General features: G+C 51.8%; 1 protein-coding gene across 2 annotated transcripts in view; it reads right to left on the bottom strand.

Moving 5' to 3' along the window:
* Positions 1–153: 153 nt before the first annotated feature.
* Positions 154–17,135, bottom strand: part of STK11 (serine/threonine kinase 11) — a 37,242-nt gene continuing 20,260 nt past the window's right edge. The window contains exons 7-10 of one of the 2 annotated variants that reach the window (XM_030466273.1): positions 15,570–15,627; positions 8,723–8,916; positions 2,182–2,414; positions 154–863 (exon numbers count right to left, since the gene is read on the bottom strand). In XM_030466273.1, coding sequence (XP_030322133.1) covers positions 2,206–2,414; positions 8,723–8,916; positions 15,570–15,627 — 461 coding nt within the window. In that variant the 3' untranslated portion in view covers positions 154–863; positions 2,182–2,205. Of the gene's footprint in view, positions 864–2,181; positions 2,415–8,722; positions 8,917–15,569; positions 15,628–17,135 lie in introns of those variants that run through there. The other variant, XM_030466274.1, reaches the window with a different exon arrangement.

The raw sequence follows: 17,135 nt of genomic DNA, 5'->3' as shown, positions 1-17,135 counted from the left end.
CTGCCCGGGAGTGGCTGGGGTGGGGGGAATCACCCAGCTCCTGCCCCAGCACTGCCCTATGAAGCAGAGGACACCTGGGGGAGGGTCTGCAGCCCCCAGCCCAAGCCCATCCCCTGCCCTGCTGGCTGCAGGAGGAAGAACATGAAACCCACCTCGCTGTTTTCACTTTATTTTTTTTCTTTTGTCTTTAAAAAAAAAAAAAAAGAAAAAAGGAAAGAAAAAAAGACAACGAGCGCACCCATTCCCTTTTCCGAGCCCTTTTACAGCATGCAGGTTTAATAGAGTTTTGTTTTGTCTTAATACCTGTTGGGGTTGGTTTTTTTTTTGGTTTTTTTTTGTGTGGGTTTTTTTTTCCTCATCTGGTTTATTTTCAACACATCACAATGTGTAGGAATCTCTAAATATACCGCAAATATAAACAAAAAAAAAAAAAAAAAAAAAAAAGAAAAAAAAAAAAAAAAAGAGGAAAATATATAATATATAACAGTAGTCTAAAACATAAAGTGCACGGCAATGGCTTTGCACGACTCTACACAGCCAGGGGGGACCCGGCCGGGCCCGGCAGGGAGGGGGGGGCCCGCTCATCCCCCCCTTCCCATCGTGAAATTAAAACCAGAATCAGTGTCTTGATTGGCAAAGAGTGATTGGGGAGGAGGAGGGGCAGCATCTTCCCAGCCGCAGAGTTCATCTTCCCAGGTGGTAAATGGGGTCTGCCCACCAGCAGCTTCTGGTTCCTGGTGCCGGGGCCGCCGGGGGAGGGGGCGGATTCCGGGTTCCGTGGTTGGATTCCTCGGGTTTCTTTTTGGATCTCAAGCGCGGTTCGCTCCCAGGAGAGAGGCAGAGATGGGGCAGGGATGGAGACGCTGCGGGAGGACAGAGAGGGAGGGGTGAGAGAGGGCTGGGGGGTACAAATGGGGCCTGATGCCACCACGGGCAGGTCGCTCCTTGCTCCTGGGACCCTTTTCCTAACAAGACTGGAGGGGTCTGGGGTCCCTGCTCTGCCCCAGAGGGGTGGGTGAGCTGCCCCGGAGCTGTCCCTGGAGCCGGGAAGCAAAAACCCCAGGGGAAAACACAGCAAGGACCTTCAGTGATGCCAAGGAGAGGAGCCCATCAAACACACACAACCCCTTCTGCTTTTCCAGGTGCTGACTGAAGGGGGGCAGTGGAAGAGGGGGGATTCCTCCCCCTTCCCAAAGCCACTGGGCAGCTGTTCCTGAGTCCCCAGGCCCTGTCCCAAGGGGAAGGGGTGAGAGGAGCAGCAGCTCCCCCGGGGAGCCCCCGATCCCAGGCGTTTTCTCCTGCTAAAGTCCCCGTGCAGGTGACTCACTGCCAGCCATGAATTAAAGATGAAAAAGCTGCCAGAGGAGCTGAGCGCGGGGCTGACAGCTGCAGGGGGAGGATCAGGCTTTTATTTCTGGCTTTTTTTAATTTTTATTTTATTATTTCTTTTTCTTTTTTTTTTTTTTTTTTTTTTTTTCACACCACAAAGCTGGTCGTGATCCAAACAGATAGCAGAGCCTCAGCCCCACGGAGCAGCGGTGACGAGCGAGGCCGGGGGTGGATGAGCAGAGCATGAGTCAGAGCGGGCTGGTTCTGAATGAGGGGTGGGCAAGGGGGGGGGAACGGGGCTGAGAGAGCCGGAAGGAGGAGGGGGGAAGCAGGGAAGGTGCTGAGCTCCCCCGAGGAGAGGAAGGGGCTTGAGGCAGGGTGACAAGGCCACCTCTCAGGGACACCCTGATGCTCAGCATCCTGCTGCAGCTCAGCTTCTCTGCACGCTGGAGGGAGCAGAGCAGAGGAGAATGCTCCGGGGGGGTGGGACACACACACACACACACAGGGCTCTGGTGGCAGGGAAAGGGGCTGTGGGCTGTCACGACACAGCCCGAGTGCAGCCAAGCAGGGGGGACTGTGACAGCAGCTCTCCCCCGAGGAGGCAGCAGCTTGCAAGGAGGGGGGAGAGCAGGAGCGTGCTGGGGTCCCCACTATGCTCTGCACCCCTTGAACACTGCAGAGGATCCAGGGTGCCAGGAACATTCCCAGGACCAAGACCTCTGCTCTCTCCATACCCAGGACTACCAACACCCTTCCCCAGGGGTTCAGATGTCCCCCCCCCCCATCCCCGGGCAGGCACCAGGCTGGCCACACACACCTCCCTCCCCATGGGAACAGGGCTGCCGGTACCTGTGCAGAGCTTGGAGCTCCCCTTCACTGCTGCTTGCAGGTGGAGAGCTTTCGGATCTTGCTGCTGGCTGAGCAAGCCTTGCGGGAGGGGTTGGAAGAGGCGCTGGCTCGCCGCTCCCCTTTGGATTTGGTGCTCAGCTGTCCCGGCTCCGTCCCGTTCATGCAGATGGCTTTGGGCAGCCCCTTGCCACGGCTCTGCCCGTTCTGCCCTGCCTCCTCCTCAGGCACCTGTCCTGCAAGGGAAGGGACACGGTGAGGGAAGGGACACGGTGGCCCCACGCCATCCCCTCCCCACTTCTGCTGCCGCTCCTGGGGGGAACCAGAGCCAGGTCCTACACCTGAGGTGGCTCCAACAGGGGATGGGGGAGGTTGGGAGCCCCAGGCCGTGTCTCCCTCCCTGCTCCCACCAAACACCACCGATTCCCATCTTCCTCCAGCACACAAGAAAAAAATGGGAAGAGCCGGGGCAGTGTGGGAGAACCAAGGGCACAGGGGGGCCAGGCCTCAAGAACAGGCACCCTGAACCCCACCAGCAGCAGTGGAGGAACTCACTCCTCCTCCTTTCTCTAGAGGAAGGTACAAGCCCCACTCCCATTCACCAACCTGACCCACGGAGCACCAAAGGGTTCAATTTCTTTGTGGGACCAATGCCTGCTGGCTCTGTGGGGCAGGGCAGGGGCTGCATCACCCCCTGCAGCTCAGGGCAGGGGCTGCATCACCCCCTGCAGCTCAGGGCACCTCTGTGGGCACTGCCAGGCAGCCCCCCAGCAGCTCAGAGATGTCACTGTCCCCACATGGGGACACCCAGCTGGCAGAAGGGCTCCAGCCCAGCCCTGCTGCCCTCCCCTCCAGCTCGGGGTGACTCAGCACTGCAGCCGAGGAGCCATTTCTGGAGGCCATGGCTGGATGGGGCTGGGGTCACCTCCACTCACCCAGGCAGTGACAAAGGGTCCCCCCCTGGCTCAGAGGAGGAAGAGGAGGAGGGGACAGGGCCCGGGAGCAGGGCACATCCCCCAGGCAGACGCAGGACTGGCGAGAGGATTCGTCAGGTTCCCGGCTCCCCCCTCACCCCCCCACCGGATCCAGCCCAGGCAATTTCCTTCCAGCAGGAACGTCACGCTCCAGGGCCCTTCAGTTATGACTCAGAGGTTTGAGTGGAAGCGAGGGCTGTAAGACGATTATGTATAATTTTCTTTAAAGGATGCTCAATCCTTTCCCCGCCAAGGCCGAGCGGGACGTCATCCCCCAGCACTTGCGCCAACCCTCACCCCACTGCGGGAGGAGGAAGGGGGTGGGAGAGCTGCAGCCCCTCAGCAGGGACACAGCAGGGTCCCCGTTGGCCCCTCGTGCTGTCCCCCCACCTCGCTGCATCCTTCCCAGGCCCTGCTGCAGGTGAGGAGTCCTCGGGGAAACCGCAGCTGCGAGGGGAAGGGAGATGTGACCTTGTTCAAAGTCCCCTCCAGCACCCACCTTCCTCTCCCCAAGGGATCGGCCTGAACACTCATGCAAAAGGACAAAAGGAACAAGATCCCAGTACCCAACCCCTCTGCCTGGGGGGCACCGGTGCTGCTGGTGAAGCCTTGCAGCACCCAGCAGGAAAGACTAAAAACACATCCTTGGAAATCAGGCAGCAGATTGAGCACTTCTGCAGCCAGACTGGTGATCCAGAACCAGGGAGGAGGGGTTTTTTTCTTCCTCTAAAAGCAGTCTGAGCTGTGGAGCTGGGCTAAGGAAGGAATTACCTTAGAGAAATGTCCCCAGTGATTGATGTGGAGACCAAAGCAGGAGAGGGAGGGCAGGATGGACCCAGGTGCTGCAGGGTTCTGGGTTACAGGGGACCCTCGCATCCCTCCCTGGTGACTCCACCAGGTCTGGACACAGTTCCTGATTCCTCTGTGCTGCCACTTACCTGAGAGCTGCTGCCCTGCCCCAGGAGGGGACAAGGACTGACCAGGGATGTGCTGCTGGCTCCGTGCACCCACTGGGCTCCCAGGGGACCTCCCCAGAACCACAGAGTTCTGTGGGAGCTCTGCAGGAGGGGTGGAGGTGCCCTGGGGACGTGTCCTTACCTCCAGCACTTTCTGAAAATGTCTGGCCTGAAAATGAGAGGCAGAAACAGCAGCTCCTGACCCCTTTGGAGGGGGCACCTCTCTTGGAAGGGATGAGGGGTCACAGCTACCCCTCCAGAAGACGGGGACACAGCATCCCCTGAGCCCCCCCCAGGGACTGGCTGCAGGGCTGTGGGTACCCACTCCCAGAGTTCAAGGTTTTTCCTTTTCTCTACATCCCAAGAGCTGCAGAGCCTCAAATAACCCCATTTAGAGCAAAGCTGAACACTTCTCCTTCCCCTCCCTCAGCTGAACTCAGGCCAAGTCCATTAACATTTCTGACTGGGGAGGGAAGAAAAAAATAATAAAAAAAAAAATCCAAACAGTTCATTTGTCTTTTGTGTGACTCTTCCCTCCTCCCACCCTGCTTCAAAAGCACAGTCCTGGGAGTCTATTATGGAGAGCATGGAGGGAGGGGGAACTGCAAGCTAATTTTACCTCCTTCACCAGTGACACTTTCTGACGTTCAAATTAATGAAAATAAAAATTCAACATGGGATGAAGTCTTGGCAACTGCCTGCCCACGCGGAAGCCAGTGACCCAGTGCTGTCTGTTTGAGCAGCTCCATCCTACCTTCCAGCTACCACTGAGCAGTGCTAAAAATAAAATAAATAAAAGGAGGGCTGGGAGAGGCATCAAGAACGTGCATGTTTGCCCTTGCCACTTCTTACATTTCTTAATGGCTCCATCCAGCTCATTCAGGCACAAAAAAAAAAATAAATTCAAAATAAAACCGTGAAGAGCTTTTGAATTGCTGTGTTTGTCAGACACAAACAAGAACACATCATTTGTGGCTAGAAACGAACCTTTTCAAGCACCAGGCTTTAAAGGCTCCAACCCTGGCTTTATTTTCAAGCTTCAAACCAAAAGCTAAGGGAGCAAAACAAAACAAAAGGACCCACTCCAGCTACGCAGCCATTTGCCTCTGCTGGAGGACTGGGCTGGAGCAAACGAAGGGGTTAATGCTAGGGGAGAAAAAACCAGCAGAGCACAGGCTGCTAAATCTGAAACGCAGCACAAAAGCAAGCAGCAAGATGCTTACATCCATTTATTGCATCTGCTGCTGCTGCTCTCCAAGCAGCCACTTCTGGAGGATGCTCTGTCACGTGCTCAGTTCTCTCCTCAGCACTTCCCTCGGAGGAGACGTTTAACACTGATTGAACCAGGGGCACCCAACATTTAAGGCTCTCTGCAGAGCTGCATAAATCTTTAAATAACCCTTCAGAAGTGAAAGCACCTCCTCAAAGCCCCTTCTTCCTCTGAGGAAGGCAAAATTTAATGAGGTTCCCTCTTCTCCCCTCCCAAACTGAACACCCACCCCCACCTCTGAGTCACTTGTTCTCCTGCTCTCACTGCCCAGCAGAACCACAACTGAATTCATCAGTCACTTCCAAGTTGGTGGTGTTTTGGCTTTGGTTTTTTGTTTGGTTTTTTTTTTTTAATTTTTATTTTAATATGGCATCACTGTTAGAAATGTAACACTTGCACAGAGCTGAGCAAGTTGAAAAGAATCCTGCAGGAAAACTCAGGTTAAAAAAAAAAACAAAACAACAAAGATGGAAGTTTATTTTCTGCAAGCTGCCCCCCTGCCTTTGCCAACGTTGGGTGAAGCCACCAGAGCAGTGTCCCCACACCAGGATCCTCCTCACCCCACTCCCCCCCTCAGGTTGTTATGAGGCTGCACTTCTAGGGAAGGGATGGTTTATGGGGCCACAATTAAGTTTTAGGCTTCTAATCCCTCTGAAACAGCACAAACTGCACACAAGGACTTTAAATCTTCCAGTAATTTGCCTGTCATCTTCTGAAACAAGAGCTTTTATTTGGGTTTAAATACTGCTGCTTGCATGAGGAGTGTGGACCTGCTGATACCACTGCTCTGGAGGTCTCTCCCAGTCTCCTGCCTCTGGGGGTCCCTCCAGCTGGGGCTGGGTCCAGCCAGCAGGGCCAGCAGGGGCAGTGACACTGCCCGTGGATGTCACAAGCTGAGTAACCCACCCTGGAAGGGGTCACAACCCCTCCCCTGCAGCCTGCTAGAACCCCTATAGCTTAGAAATAGAAAGCCAAAACCTGAAGGACGATTCCCTTGCAGGACAAAGGTATCTGCTGGAGAAACAACACTTCTGTTGTGATGGGCAGGATCCTGCTGGAGACTGGGGGAAGCAGGGAGGTGATCCTGTGCTCTCCAGCCACTGCCATCAGCTCAGGCCACGGGAGGCCCAGGAGGACAGTGGCTTTGGGGTCTAGGCTAAGCTTCGTGCTCCTCTTCTGTGGCCGTGGCTGATGGGAGCACGGCTTCCTCTCCAAAATGCTCCTGACTTCTGCTGGGTGCTGGGCTCTGTCCTCTAAGCCCTGCCTCAGCTTCCTCCTCCACAGCTGGGAAGGCAGAGGGAAGCAACAGAGCACTGTTGGAGACCTGCACATGCTTGTTCTCTAGACTGGCACCAAAAAAAGCAGTGACAAGAGCATCCTGCAGGCCCTTGGCTTGGCTGCAAGAGAGTCAAGTACCAAGAGCAAAGCAGCTACTGTGGCAGAGGTTCTCCTCTGGGAGGACTGACCCTTCAAGGGAGGTTAAAGCACCCTCAGACCACCTGCACCTTCCTCCTGCCTCCTGAAACCAGTTCAGAAAGGAGAATGTAAAACTGGAGGGGGGCACCAGCCATGCTGGTGATGGATTTTTAAGCCTGGCAGCCTCATGCTCAGGCCTCACTGCCTGTTCCCAGCCCCAACATTTTGGCAGAATTGTGTCTCAGGCACTTATGCATGGGCTGTTCCCAGCAAGAGCTCTTGCAGAGGAAGACAGATGACCCCTGACAGCAAGGAAAGCATCTGGCAAGCCTCTTCTCTCCCACTTCTGTAGTTAGAGAGGCCCTAGCAATCACATATCTGCTTCAGTACATCTATCACGTTTTTAAGAGGATCCCTCCTTTTAAAAAGGCTCCACCAAGCTGTGAGGAAAGGCCTGGTCCTGGTCAGATTCTGGCACAAAAGTCTGTGGGATGTAAGGAGAGAGCAAAGGATGGAGCTCTGCAGGTCACCTAGCTGGCAGTGGGAGATCAGTTCTATTAGAAAAGGTTATAAATTACCCAACTGTCACCAGTGAATCAGCACTTGGAAATAAATCTCTTTCACTTTGATGAGAATCCCTTCATCTTGGCAGGCTCCACCTCCAAGCCACCTCTATATCCATTTGGCTGAACATCTGAGCAGACACCCTGGTGGGGACTGTTCCCCAGGGATGTCACACAGCCCAGAGCAAGGCTGGGCTCAACACAGCCTCTGCCCCTGGAAGGCACTGCCCGGGGAAGCCAATCTTGTTTCAAGTCATTGCCCAGAGAAATTCTGGGTACAATTTGAGGCTTAGTACAATTCAAGACCTGACACTTGATTCTTCTCTGGCACTGCTTCAAAAAAGCAATTTCCACCTCACCAGGAAGTCAAATGAAAAAACAAGGTCTCCAGGTGTCAGGTTTGGTAAAACCAGACCTTGCTTTTCCCAAGGCCCACAGCAGCTCACCAGGCCATCAAGGAAGGAAAAACTAAAGCAGTTTGGTTAGCCTGGAACTCCAGAAACAAGGACTTTGCTTATCACAACTCCCAGGTCCTTCTCATCTCATTGTGGTAAAGTGAATCAGCACCCCTGCAAGCAGTGTGTGAAACCTTCCCTCCAAAACAAAACTAAAGCAGGCTGGAACCATTCATCTGGAGAGCTGAGTTGTGTTGATGGAGGCAGTGAGACAAAGGAACTGCTGCCCTGGTCACACAGCACTGCTGCTGCAGTGGGAAGCTCAGAGGTCTTTGTCTTCAGCCTTCCCACAGACCAGCCTGAGAGTCTTCTGCTCACAAGTGATGGGAGGAGAGCTGCCCGACTGCCACCACTTTGTAAGAACAGGGTGGTTGAAACCACTCCCTCTCCCCCCTACCTACTGGTTAAAGCTTACCTTACAACAACAGGAAATCCCAAATAAAGGAAGAAGTTCTGTAAGCAGACAGTTACCAAGACTGGAACATAAACCAGCCTCAGCATCAAGCTCCAAGCTTCTCCCCCAGCTGTGCCATCTACTCTGACCACTGAGTCACTTTAGGGCTCTGCTCCAAAATAACTGTCTGGCAAAACTGGCCTAAAGAATTCAATGTGCTGAACACCAGAGTCCAGCAGGAGCCAGCTATTACTGTCTGGAGGAAGGAAATTGGTACACAGGTGACATGCAGGAAGGGGCATCCTGGTTGATCAAATCAAGGACTGAGGCATCCGGAGCATCACAGCTCACTCACTGCGTCACTCACACCACTTAATAATCAATCCTCTCCTCACTGCTGAGAGGATTACTCAGACCTCAAGGCCTTTCCTAAAAACCTTTAAACAGACAAAAAGAAAAGAAAAAAAAAAAGAAAAAAAAAAAAGCCACTTCTTTCCCAGCATCATTCTCTCCTACCTGGTACTGTGAAGTCCTGAGTGTAGATGATATCATCTTCAATGTCATACAAGTCATCGTCTTCCTCCTCGTTGTAGCCATGCAGATCTTCCAGATAAGGCACCGCCGTCATACTTCTCCACCTGTCCTTTGTTTCTGGGCTGGGAGGTATGGGCACCAGAGCCTCTGCCTGAGCATGTTTCTTACGAAACCAACTGCAAAGAGGCCAAGAGCAGTCCCATCAGTACAGCTCCTCTTGGCAGGAGGCACAGAGAAATCCCCGACGCCGCGGGACGGTCCCGTTCCACCCCGACGTTCAGAGGTACCTGCAGCTTCCCAGCCTGTTTTATGCCCCTGACACACAGCTCAAAAGCAGAGCAAAATATTAAAAATATCCCCTGGTGGCATGTTTACTTCTTGGCCTGATGACTGCTGCCCTGGACAAGCCAAATGTGACACAACTCTGCAGTTTGCACAAGCATCCAGTAACTTCTGGTGAGCAACCCCTGAGGAGGGCCTGAAGCCAGGCACCAAAGAGCTCTCCCAAACCTGAGCCATCTGGTTTTTATCACTCCAGTTCCAAATTCATTTTAGGAAGTAAGGCTTGGATGCACCTCCTGCACACAAGAACTGTAATTATAATTTTGTTCTAGTCTTACATTGCTTGGACAGCAGGCTTAGAACAAAACCCAACAACCCGGCAGTCGAACAGAATTGCCCACCAAAAGATGGGAGATAAATAAAAATACAGCTACTGGGACAGATCAGACAGGATTTGAAGGAGAAGGACACCCTTACCCAGCAACTCAGCTTCACAATGAGCATCTCTAAACTGTTTTCTCTGCAGTGCTTGAGTTTTAAGCTCAGCCTCACTCTGAGGAGCGCAGCTTCTTGCTGCCTGCAGTAAGGAGTGAAGCAGCCCCTATAGCCTGACAAAGGAGGTCAGAACCTGCCATTAAAAGCCAAGCTTTAAAGGGAGAAAGCCTGGAAGTCGTTAGTGACTGGTGTTTTTATTTTGCTGTATTTCAGCTCTGCCTCTTTCTTTCCTTCTGTCCTACTTACCAGGAGAGTAAAAATAGGTTTTTATTACAGCAGAAACCTGAATCACTGTACTCTAGTCATAACGATTCCATCCTCTGGGAGGTGATTTCAAATACATGCATATGCATATATGGTAATGAGGATAGAGAGTGAGAAGAGAAATTCATTGAAGTTCTAAGAAAATCAAAGACCTCTTGAAAGAAGCCTCAAGCAATTCTGTATGGAGTAGCAGAGTATTTCCTGGCAAGCAATTTTCCAGCAGGGACAGAGATGCTGCTCTCTGCACTGGTGCTAAATGTCATTAGGGAAGATTTGCTCTTCAGCTGAGGACCACTGGCTCCATCAAATGCCCTCATCTGGCTCAAGAAGCTACTGGCCACTGACTAAGCCAGCAAGCAGCTCCTCTGCCATTGATCATTGATCAGTGATCAGGGGAGGGCCTCTCCTCACCTGCCTTCCCCACAGCACTGCTGACAGAGGGTCCTACTTCAGCTTTTATTCCCAGATGTTTTCTGGGCCAGCTGCCCTGGCACAAACATAACCATTTGCCTGGTGCTTGCAGACTGCTGCTTTAATCCCAAGGGAACAGAATACCTGTTGGAAGTCCCAGAAGTGTCCCTTTAACAGAACACCCCTAGGAAGGGGCAGCTTCCTCTCTGCCCTGTGAAGCATCTCTGAGCCACTCCCAGCCCTTTGTAAGGGAGTGAAGGGAGCAGTAGTAAGGAGATAATATCTTTACTACTTCTCAAGCTTGCAGAGAACACCTGTGAAGCACAGAACCTCCTGATAGCAGCATCACAAAGTATTAATTGTGATCCTGTCAGCAAAGAAGTGGTGTCCTGACAGGCTGCTATAGTCTATGGGGAGATAAGACAGGAAGGGTCAAGGACTGAATGAAAGAAGTAATGTGGGTTGACCAGTGGCCTGTCTGGTTTGCAGCTTCCAAGCTTGAATTTTATATCAGAAGTCATCGTTCTGCTCTTTTCAAGTTCTGGTATAAGCAAGGTTAAAATAAGACTCAGTAAGCACAGCTGCAGCTTCAAAATACTTTCAGCTAATTCACTTCCCATTCTAGGTCACAAGTATTTCAGTTTGCTTGTTCTGTACATGGACAATTTTCCCTGAAACCAGATGCCAAGCTGCAGATCACCACCCTGCCAGCAAGGATGGGTTAGGAATGATTTTCCACTTCCCATGATACCACGTAAGGGCTTCAAGCTCACTGGGAGGTCAGAGTCACCAGAGGAAGCAGCTCAGAGCATTCCTGTTTCATTCAGCCCTCTCACAGACAAAGGTGGAAGGCACACAGCAGTGTGTGCCCTGGGGAAAGGCTGGAAAAAGAATCTCCAGCTGCCTCCCTGCGGTCACTGCTTCAACTCCTGTCGTGTCAAGAGATGGCCAAGTTCTTAAGTTAAAAAAAAAAAAAAAAAAGAAATAGAAAAAAAAAGGGAACGAGGGAGAAAGAGAAGCAGTTCCCCCTCCTAGCTGATGCTAAGGCCAAAGGTGGCAGCTGAGCCTCCCACGAGAGGTGTTCTGTGCACAGATGGAGACCCAGGCGCCCTGAAATGATTCACAGGATGTGGGTTGAAGAACCAAAGATTCCTTCCCTGTGCCTGTCGTGGGGAAGGACCCCAGAACCAGGTGTCTGGGCAGGAAGGGAGAGGAGTAGAGCTTTGGGGTGTCTGTCCCACCAAGGGAGTGGCAGAGCATCCAACAAGGACCCTGCAGACCTCCTGGGGGGGGAGCAAAAGCACCTGGGATGGTGGCACAAAAGCTTCCAGGAGGCACCAGCCCCAGGGGTTCAGTGGCACCCCACTAATAAAAGGTGGAAGGATCTTCCCTTTCTTGCTATAAACTCTTGCAATGGCATCTCTGACTGAACAAATTAAGTGTGGCACTTCTGGAGAGGGAAGGCAAGATGGTTGCCTTGGAAACCAGGGACAGAGGTAGAATTCTGCATCCACTTGATCACTTGGAGTGCTGCAGCAGGGTCAGTGAATTAGGTACAAAATGCAGTGCGTGAGCACCAAGCCCTTCAGCAAAAGCAGGGGGTAGAGAAGAGATGGTGAACAATCTATAGGGAGCAGGCTGGAAACTCCCTGGCTCTTGGTCCCATGGTGCCACCCCAGGAGCACGAAATACTCAGAGGTGAACTCAAAGTGTCAGTTTTCCACTGAACAACATCCTGCCCAGACCCTGCTGGAATGAGCAGTTCCAAGGCTCTTTCATTGTTATTCAGGGGTCAGCTCTGGCACTTCATAAACTCTTAAGATGACAGGCTGAGAGACTTCTAATTCATCACAATTTACAACTCACAGGTCTGCACTGCACAGCTTGACAAGGCTGGGAAAGCCTCTGAAAGCCAAGAGGAGAATTGAGCTTTGTCCTGCTGAATTCAAACCAAGTGCAGAAACAGGAGTTCAAGGCAAGAGTTTGCTACAGATGTGAGGAGAGGGGGGAGGCAGCTGGCAGGTACAGCATTAAGCAGACTCTTCCTACAGCATCCTTTAGATGGAGCTGCCACTCTTTGGGGGGGGGAGGAAACATTTGGAGCATCTGACAGGAATGAAGGAATGGCAGAATGATCATTGCTGGGTAAGACACAGGTGCCTGGCTGCCTCCCCCAGGACATGGGGGCTTTTCCTGTTGATTCCCAGGGAACTTGTAAAACACCAACAGTCCCTATGAGCAAAGGCACCAGGAGCATCAGCTCAGAGACATAAAAGGAGACTTCAGCAGCACAGAAAAGCACTGGGCAGTTCTGGTTTGAGCCAGTATCTATCTCAGCAGGGCAGCCTGGGTTAAGTTGCTTGATGTTTCTGTAGCCCAGTCCCTGTGCCTAACACATGCTTTTGTGGGAGGAGTGTAGAGAAACCCCAAATCATTAATGACTATTACTCCCCTACACACGAGAAATCTAGGGATTGTAGAAATCAAGCCTTTTCTTAGTAAAATGCTTTCCAAAACTCCTCTGGCATTAACTGAAAGGCTACCTGCTGTGCTTGTGTTCAATTAAAAAAAGTAAAATAATCGGGGTCAGGTTCAGCACGAGGGTTCAGCTCCTCTGCTATTTAAAGAAAAGCCAGGAGAACCAAGTGCTGGATTCTTTAGCACAATGCTGCTCCACAAAAAGGAGCTGGACGGCCACATCCAGAGCCCAGGGCTGCAGCTCTGCTGTGCCTGATGTAATTATTAGGATGCCACAGCAGGAGGAAGGAGGCAATTACTAACAGGGGAGAAAAGCCTGTTAAGAAGCACTGGCTAAGCTCACAGAACACAAATAAGAGCCTAAGCTTTGGAAATGCTCCTCTGTTTGCAGGCAAGCTGGGCCCAGTTAGAGGGCAGGCTGGGCCCAGTTAGAGGGCAGGCTGGGCCCAGTTAGAGGGCAGGCTTGCCCTACAGAGCCTGGGGAATTGTGAGTGCCCTCCATGCCAGAAGCCTGCTCCAGTTTCTCCTGCTTTCTAACTCCAGGCAGGGTCTCTAGAGAAACCTCTTTGCTTCCAGCTGGGCAAAGCTGACGCAAGAACTCGGTGCCACATGGGAGGAACATAAAATGGAGTTTGATCAGGATACACCTGCAGCCCCAAAAAGCTAACCAGATCCTGAGCTGCATCAGGAGAAGTGTGGCCAGCAGCTCAAGGGAGGGGATTCTGCTCTGGTGAGACCCCACCTGGAGTCCTGCATCCAGTTCTGGAGCCCCTGCTAGAGGAGGGACATGGAGGTGCTGGAGGGTCTTCAGAGAAGGGCCATGAGGATGCTCAGAGGGCTGGAGCAGCTCTGCTATGGGGACAGACTGGGAGAGTCGGGGTTATTCAGTCTGGAGAGGAGGAGGCTCTGAGGAGACCTTATTGGAGCCTTCCAGGGTCTGAAAGGGCTGCAAGAAAGCTGGGGAGGGACTGGGATGTCAGTAGTGATAGGACATGGGGAATGGATTCAAACTGGAGGAGGGGAGATTGAGATTGGAAGTTAGGAAGAAGTTCTTCCCCATGAGGGTGGTGAGAGCCTGGCACAGGTTGCCCAGAGAGGTGGTGGAAGCCCCATCCATCCCTGGAGGATTTTAAGGTCAGGCTGGATGGGGCTCTGAGCAACCTGAGCTGTGGGAGGTGTCCCTGGGCATGGCAGGAACTGGGTGAGCTGAAAGGTCCCTTCCAACCCTGGCACTTGTAAGCTGATTCTGTGCTGCTGAGCTGGGTAAGTGGCTCACACCTGGCAGGCAGTGTCACACAAGCAGTGGCAGGGACATGGGTGCTCTGTCCTTTCCTCAGTCCCTACCCAATGCACTCCCCAGAGCTGATTCCTGCCTCCTGCTCCCTGCCAGGGCACAGGGCTGATCCCTGCCCCCCCCCAGCTGTAATCAGCTGGAGAACTCCTTCATTACCCAGTACAAAGGCACCCAGTGCTTTGCTGTCTAGCTGGGAGCACTCTGCTCCTCAGTGGCAGCTGGGAGGACAGTCAGTCCCAGCAGGAGCTTTTGTTTCCCAGAGCAGCTCTGCTGGCAATGCCTGGAGGAGCCCAGCCCCAAGCTGTCTCTTTCATGGCCCACTGTCACTGGGAGGCATGTGCATGGGGAAAGGCAGCCCTGAAAACCAAATGCCTGCTCCTATCATCTCCCAGAGCCACTGAAACAACCACTGCACAGTGCTGGGCTGCTATTTAAAAGAGGCAGCCTGGCTGCTTAATTAATTGACCAGGCAGCCACAGATCTGCCTCCCCAGCCCCTTTGATCTTGGGCAGGGGTAGCTCAGTCTCCTCTGCAGAGTGCCAGGGCAGTTCCAGCCTGGCAGGTTTTGTTCTGTGGCTCCTGCAGATGCCTCCCATGCCACAACATCTCCCAGAGCTCATCCTGACAGCACATAGCTACCACTGCTGCCTTTTTCAGAGGCACGACAAGAAAAGAGAGCTTTTCCTGCCTCCAGGCAGCACAAAGCATGCCCATTGCCTTCCAGGATCAGAGCCTTGTTTTTACAAGGTTCCCAAAAGCTTTCTGGGCAAGCTTGCAGGCAGGGTCTCTGCTGAGCAGCTGCAGTCCAGCAGGCAGCTCTGGGTGTCCTCAGGAGCACTTCCTATTCAAGCAGGAGATAAGCTAATGCAGCCTCCACCATGAAGCATCCTTATGATGCTTTTTGTTCTTGTACTTTTATCCGCCCAGGAAATCTCTGCTCAGAGGCAGCATGTTCAAACAGATCCTTTTTTTTTTTTTAAAAAAAAAAAAAAAACAAAACCAACCCAAAAAACAACAACCCTCAGAGATAATGGGGCCTTTCCCCCCTCAGACAATGGCAAGGATAAAGGGGGAGGATATGGGGGAGGGAGGAGTATGACATTAAAGAGAAGGAAAAAAAAAAGATTTCCTATTGTCCTGGAACACTTCTCCACATACTGATCCCATATGGAGCCAATACCAGGGAGTATTTCTGTGACCAGACTGTCCAGAAAACCAAACTAAAACACATTACTAAACAGTCCTAGATCAATAACTCAGCTTTAAGGAATCCCCCTCCTTCTGCTCCATTAGTGCTAGCTGACCTCTGGAAAAAAAAAATAAAAATTATTCAGAACCTTTGATGATACAGAACCAGTCACACTGGGAACATATTCCCAACATGTTCATTATTTACTGGTTAGCAATTCAAATGCTTTAACCGGATGCTCTAATAGGAGGAAAAAAAGCCAAGGAGAAGTTGCCAGAGCTCCAGCAGAGCTGGAGGAAGGATATCTAGTGACTTCCATGTGTCTGCTGTCAAAAGGAAAAATGAGTTGAGAGCAATAGCACAGGTACATTAGCATAAGAAGCAGAATGACTAATAGGAAGAAGCTGAACACTCACTTGTGCTGCCTTATCTGCTGTATTGAAAATCTCTTGGCTGGGTCGTATTCAAGCATCCCTGAAAAGAAGGAAAAAAAAGAAAAAAAGTCCAGGTGTGATCACAGATGCTCTCAGCCAAGCTGAAGACAGGAACCATAAAGCTTCTGCCCTTCCCTCCCTCCTCCCTCCCCCAACAGCCACTGTGTGTCCAGTCCTCCTGGCAGCTTCAGCAGCTTCACCTCCAGCAAGAATCTGTGGAAGAATCTCACAAAAATCCCAACTCCACTGCTGACCACCTGAGCCAGTCTGTTCCTCAGTTTCCCCTGCCTGCAAAGTGGATGTGACCTTTCCCTCCTTCACACTGCAGGGACAGAAGCTGTGCAGCTCTGGGTCTTATGTCCAAGTGTGTCTGCAGGCAGAGAGCAGCCAGACTTTGTGTTTCACAGATAATGCAACTGAGCTGACTCCAAGGCAGAGCCAGAGCCTTAGGCACAGCATATGTCCAGTTGCTCAGCATCCAAGAAACCCAAGCCTTGTGAAATTCAATTCTGGAAGTACAGATGGTCAGAACCAATAAAAAAAAATAATTCTACTCTCCATCCTTTTGTCCTAGCCAGGAGTTGGGTTTCTGGCATCACCTGCTAAGATAAGTGGGGTGGGGGTGAGAAGAGAAGGGGAGAGGGAAAGTATCTCAGTGTTCTCTCTAGGAAAGAGGGGGTTGGATTCCTTGAACAGACTTGGGAGATGTCCACTCTGCTCCAATGTCTTTAAAAACCTTTGAACACTACAGAAGTAGGAAATTTTCCTGTATTCTTCAGAAATGGCCAATGGGACCTAACAAACCTCAGCCAGCAGCATCCAAGATATTCTCTAATGAAGGTGCCAAGAATCTGTTAATCTGATAGGCAGTAACCACTGCTGTACATGACAAGGAGCTTTGCTTTTACTGGATGATATCCCCTTGTTGCTCCTGAAGCATCAGAACTGCTGTGTCTCACACGGGGAGCACAACGAGGAAGGTTCTGGAAAGAGGAGACAGAAAAGGAGGACCCTGACTCCAGGAATGAGAAGAAAGGGAAGGCTGGGGAGCAGAGCAGACTGTCAAACAGGAGTTCAGAGGGTCAGGACAAGGAGCAAATGGTGCAGAATACCAGGGAGAGTCCATTTGGATGGGCACTTGGGAAGGGAGTGCTGGAAAGAGATGTTGTACAAGTAAGGAGTTTGCAGATGAATTTCTGCAGCCCAGTTGAACAAAGTAATGGAAGAGAGAAATCACCAGGAGCACTGTGATAACAAAAGCTGATCCAGAAGATCTCCCTTGTCAGTTCAGTTTGTGTCAGTTCCTAACAGGAATGAACATGGGCAAAGGAAAGGTGCAGCTCAGGAGGGCTGAAGCTCCTCCAGGGATCACTCTCTGCAACCCCCTGCTCAAAGCAGGCACAGCTCCAGCAGCTCACCCAGAACCAGGTCCAGTTGGGTTCTGGATGTCTCCAAGGATGTTAACTCTACAGCCCCCCCCGTTCCAGTGCTCAGCCACCCTCCCAGTAAAGGAGTTCTCATGGAATTTCCCCTCACTTGACAAGAAAA

Source organism: Calypte anna, chromosome 28 (assembly GCF_003957555.1).
Source record: "Calypte anna isolate BGI_N300 chromosome 28, bCalAnn1_v1.p, whole genome shotgun sequence".
NCBI lineage: Eukaryota > Metazoa > Chordata > Aves > Apodiformes > Trochilidae > Calypte > Calypte anna.
This window is presented reverse-complemented; position numbering and strand designations above follow the sequence as displayed.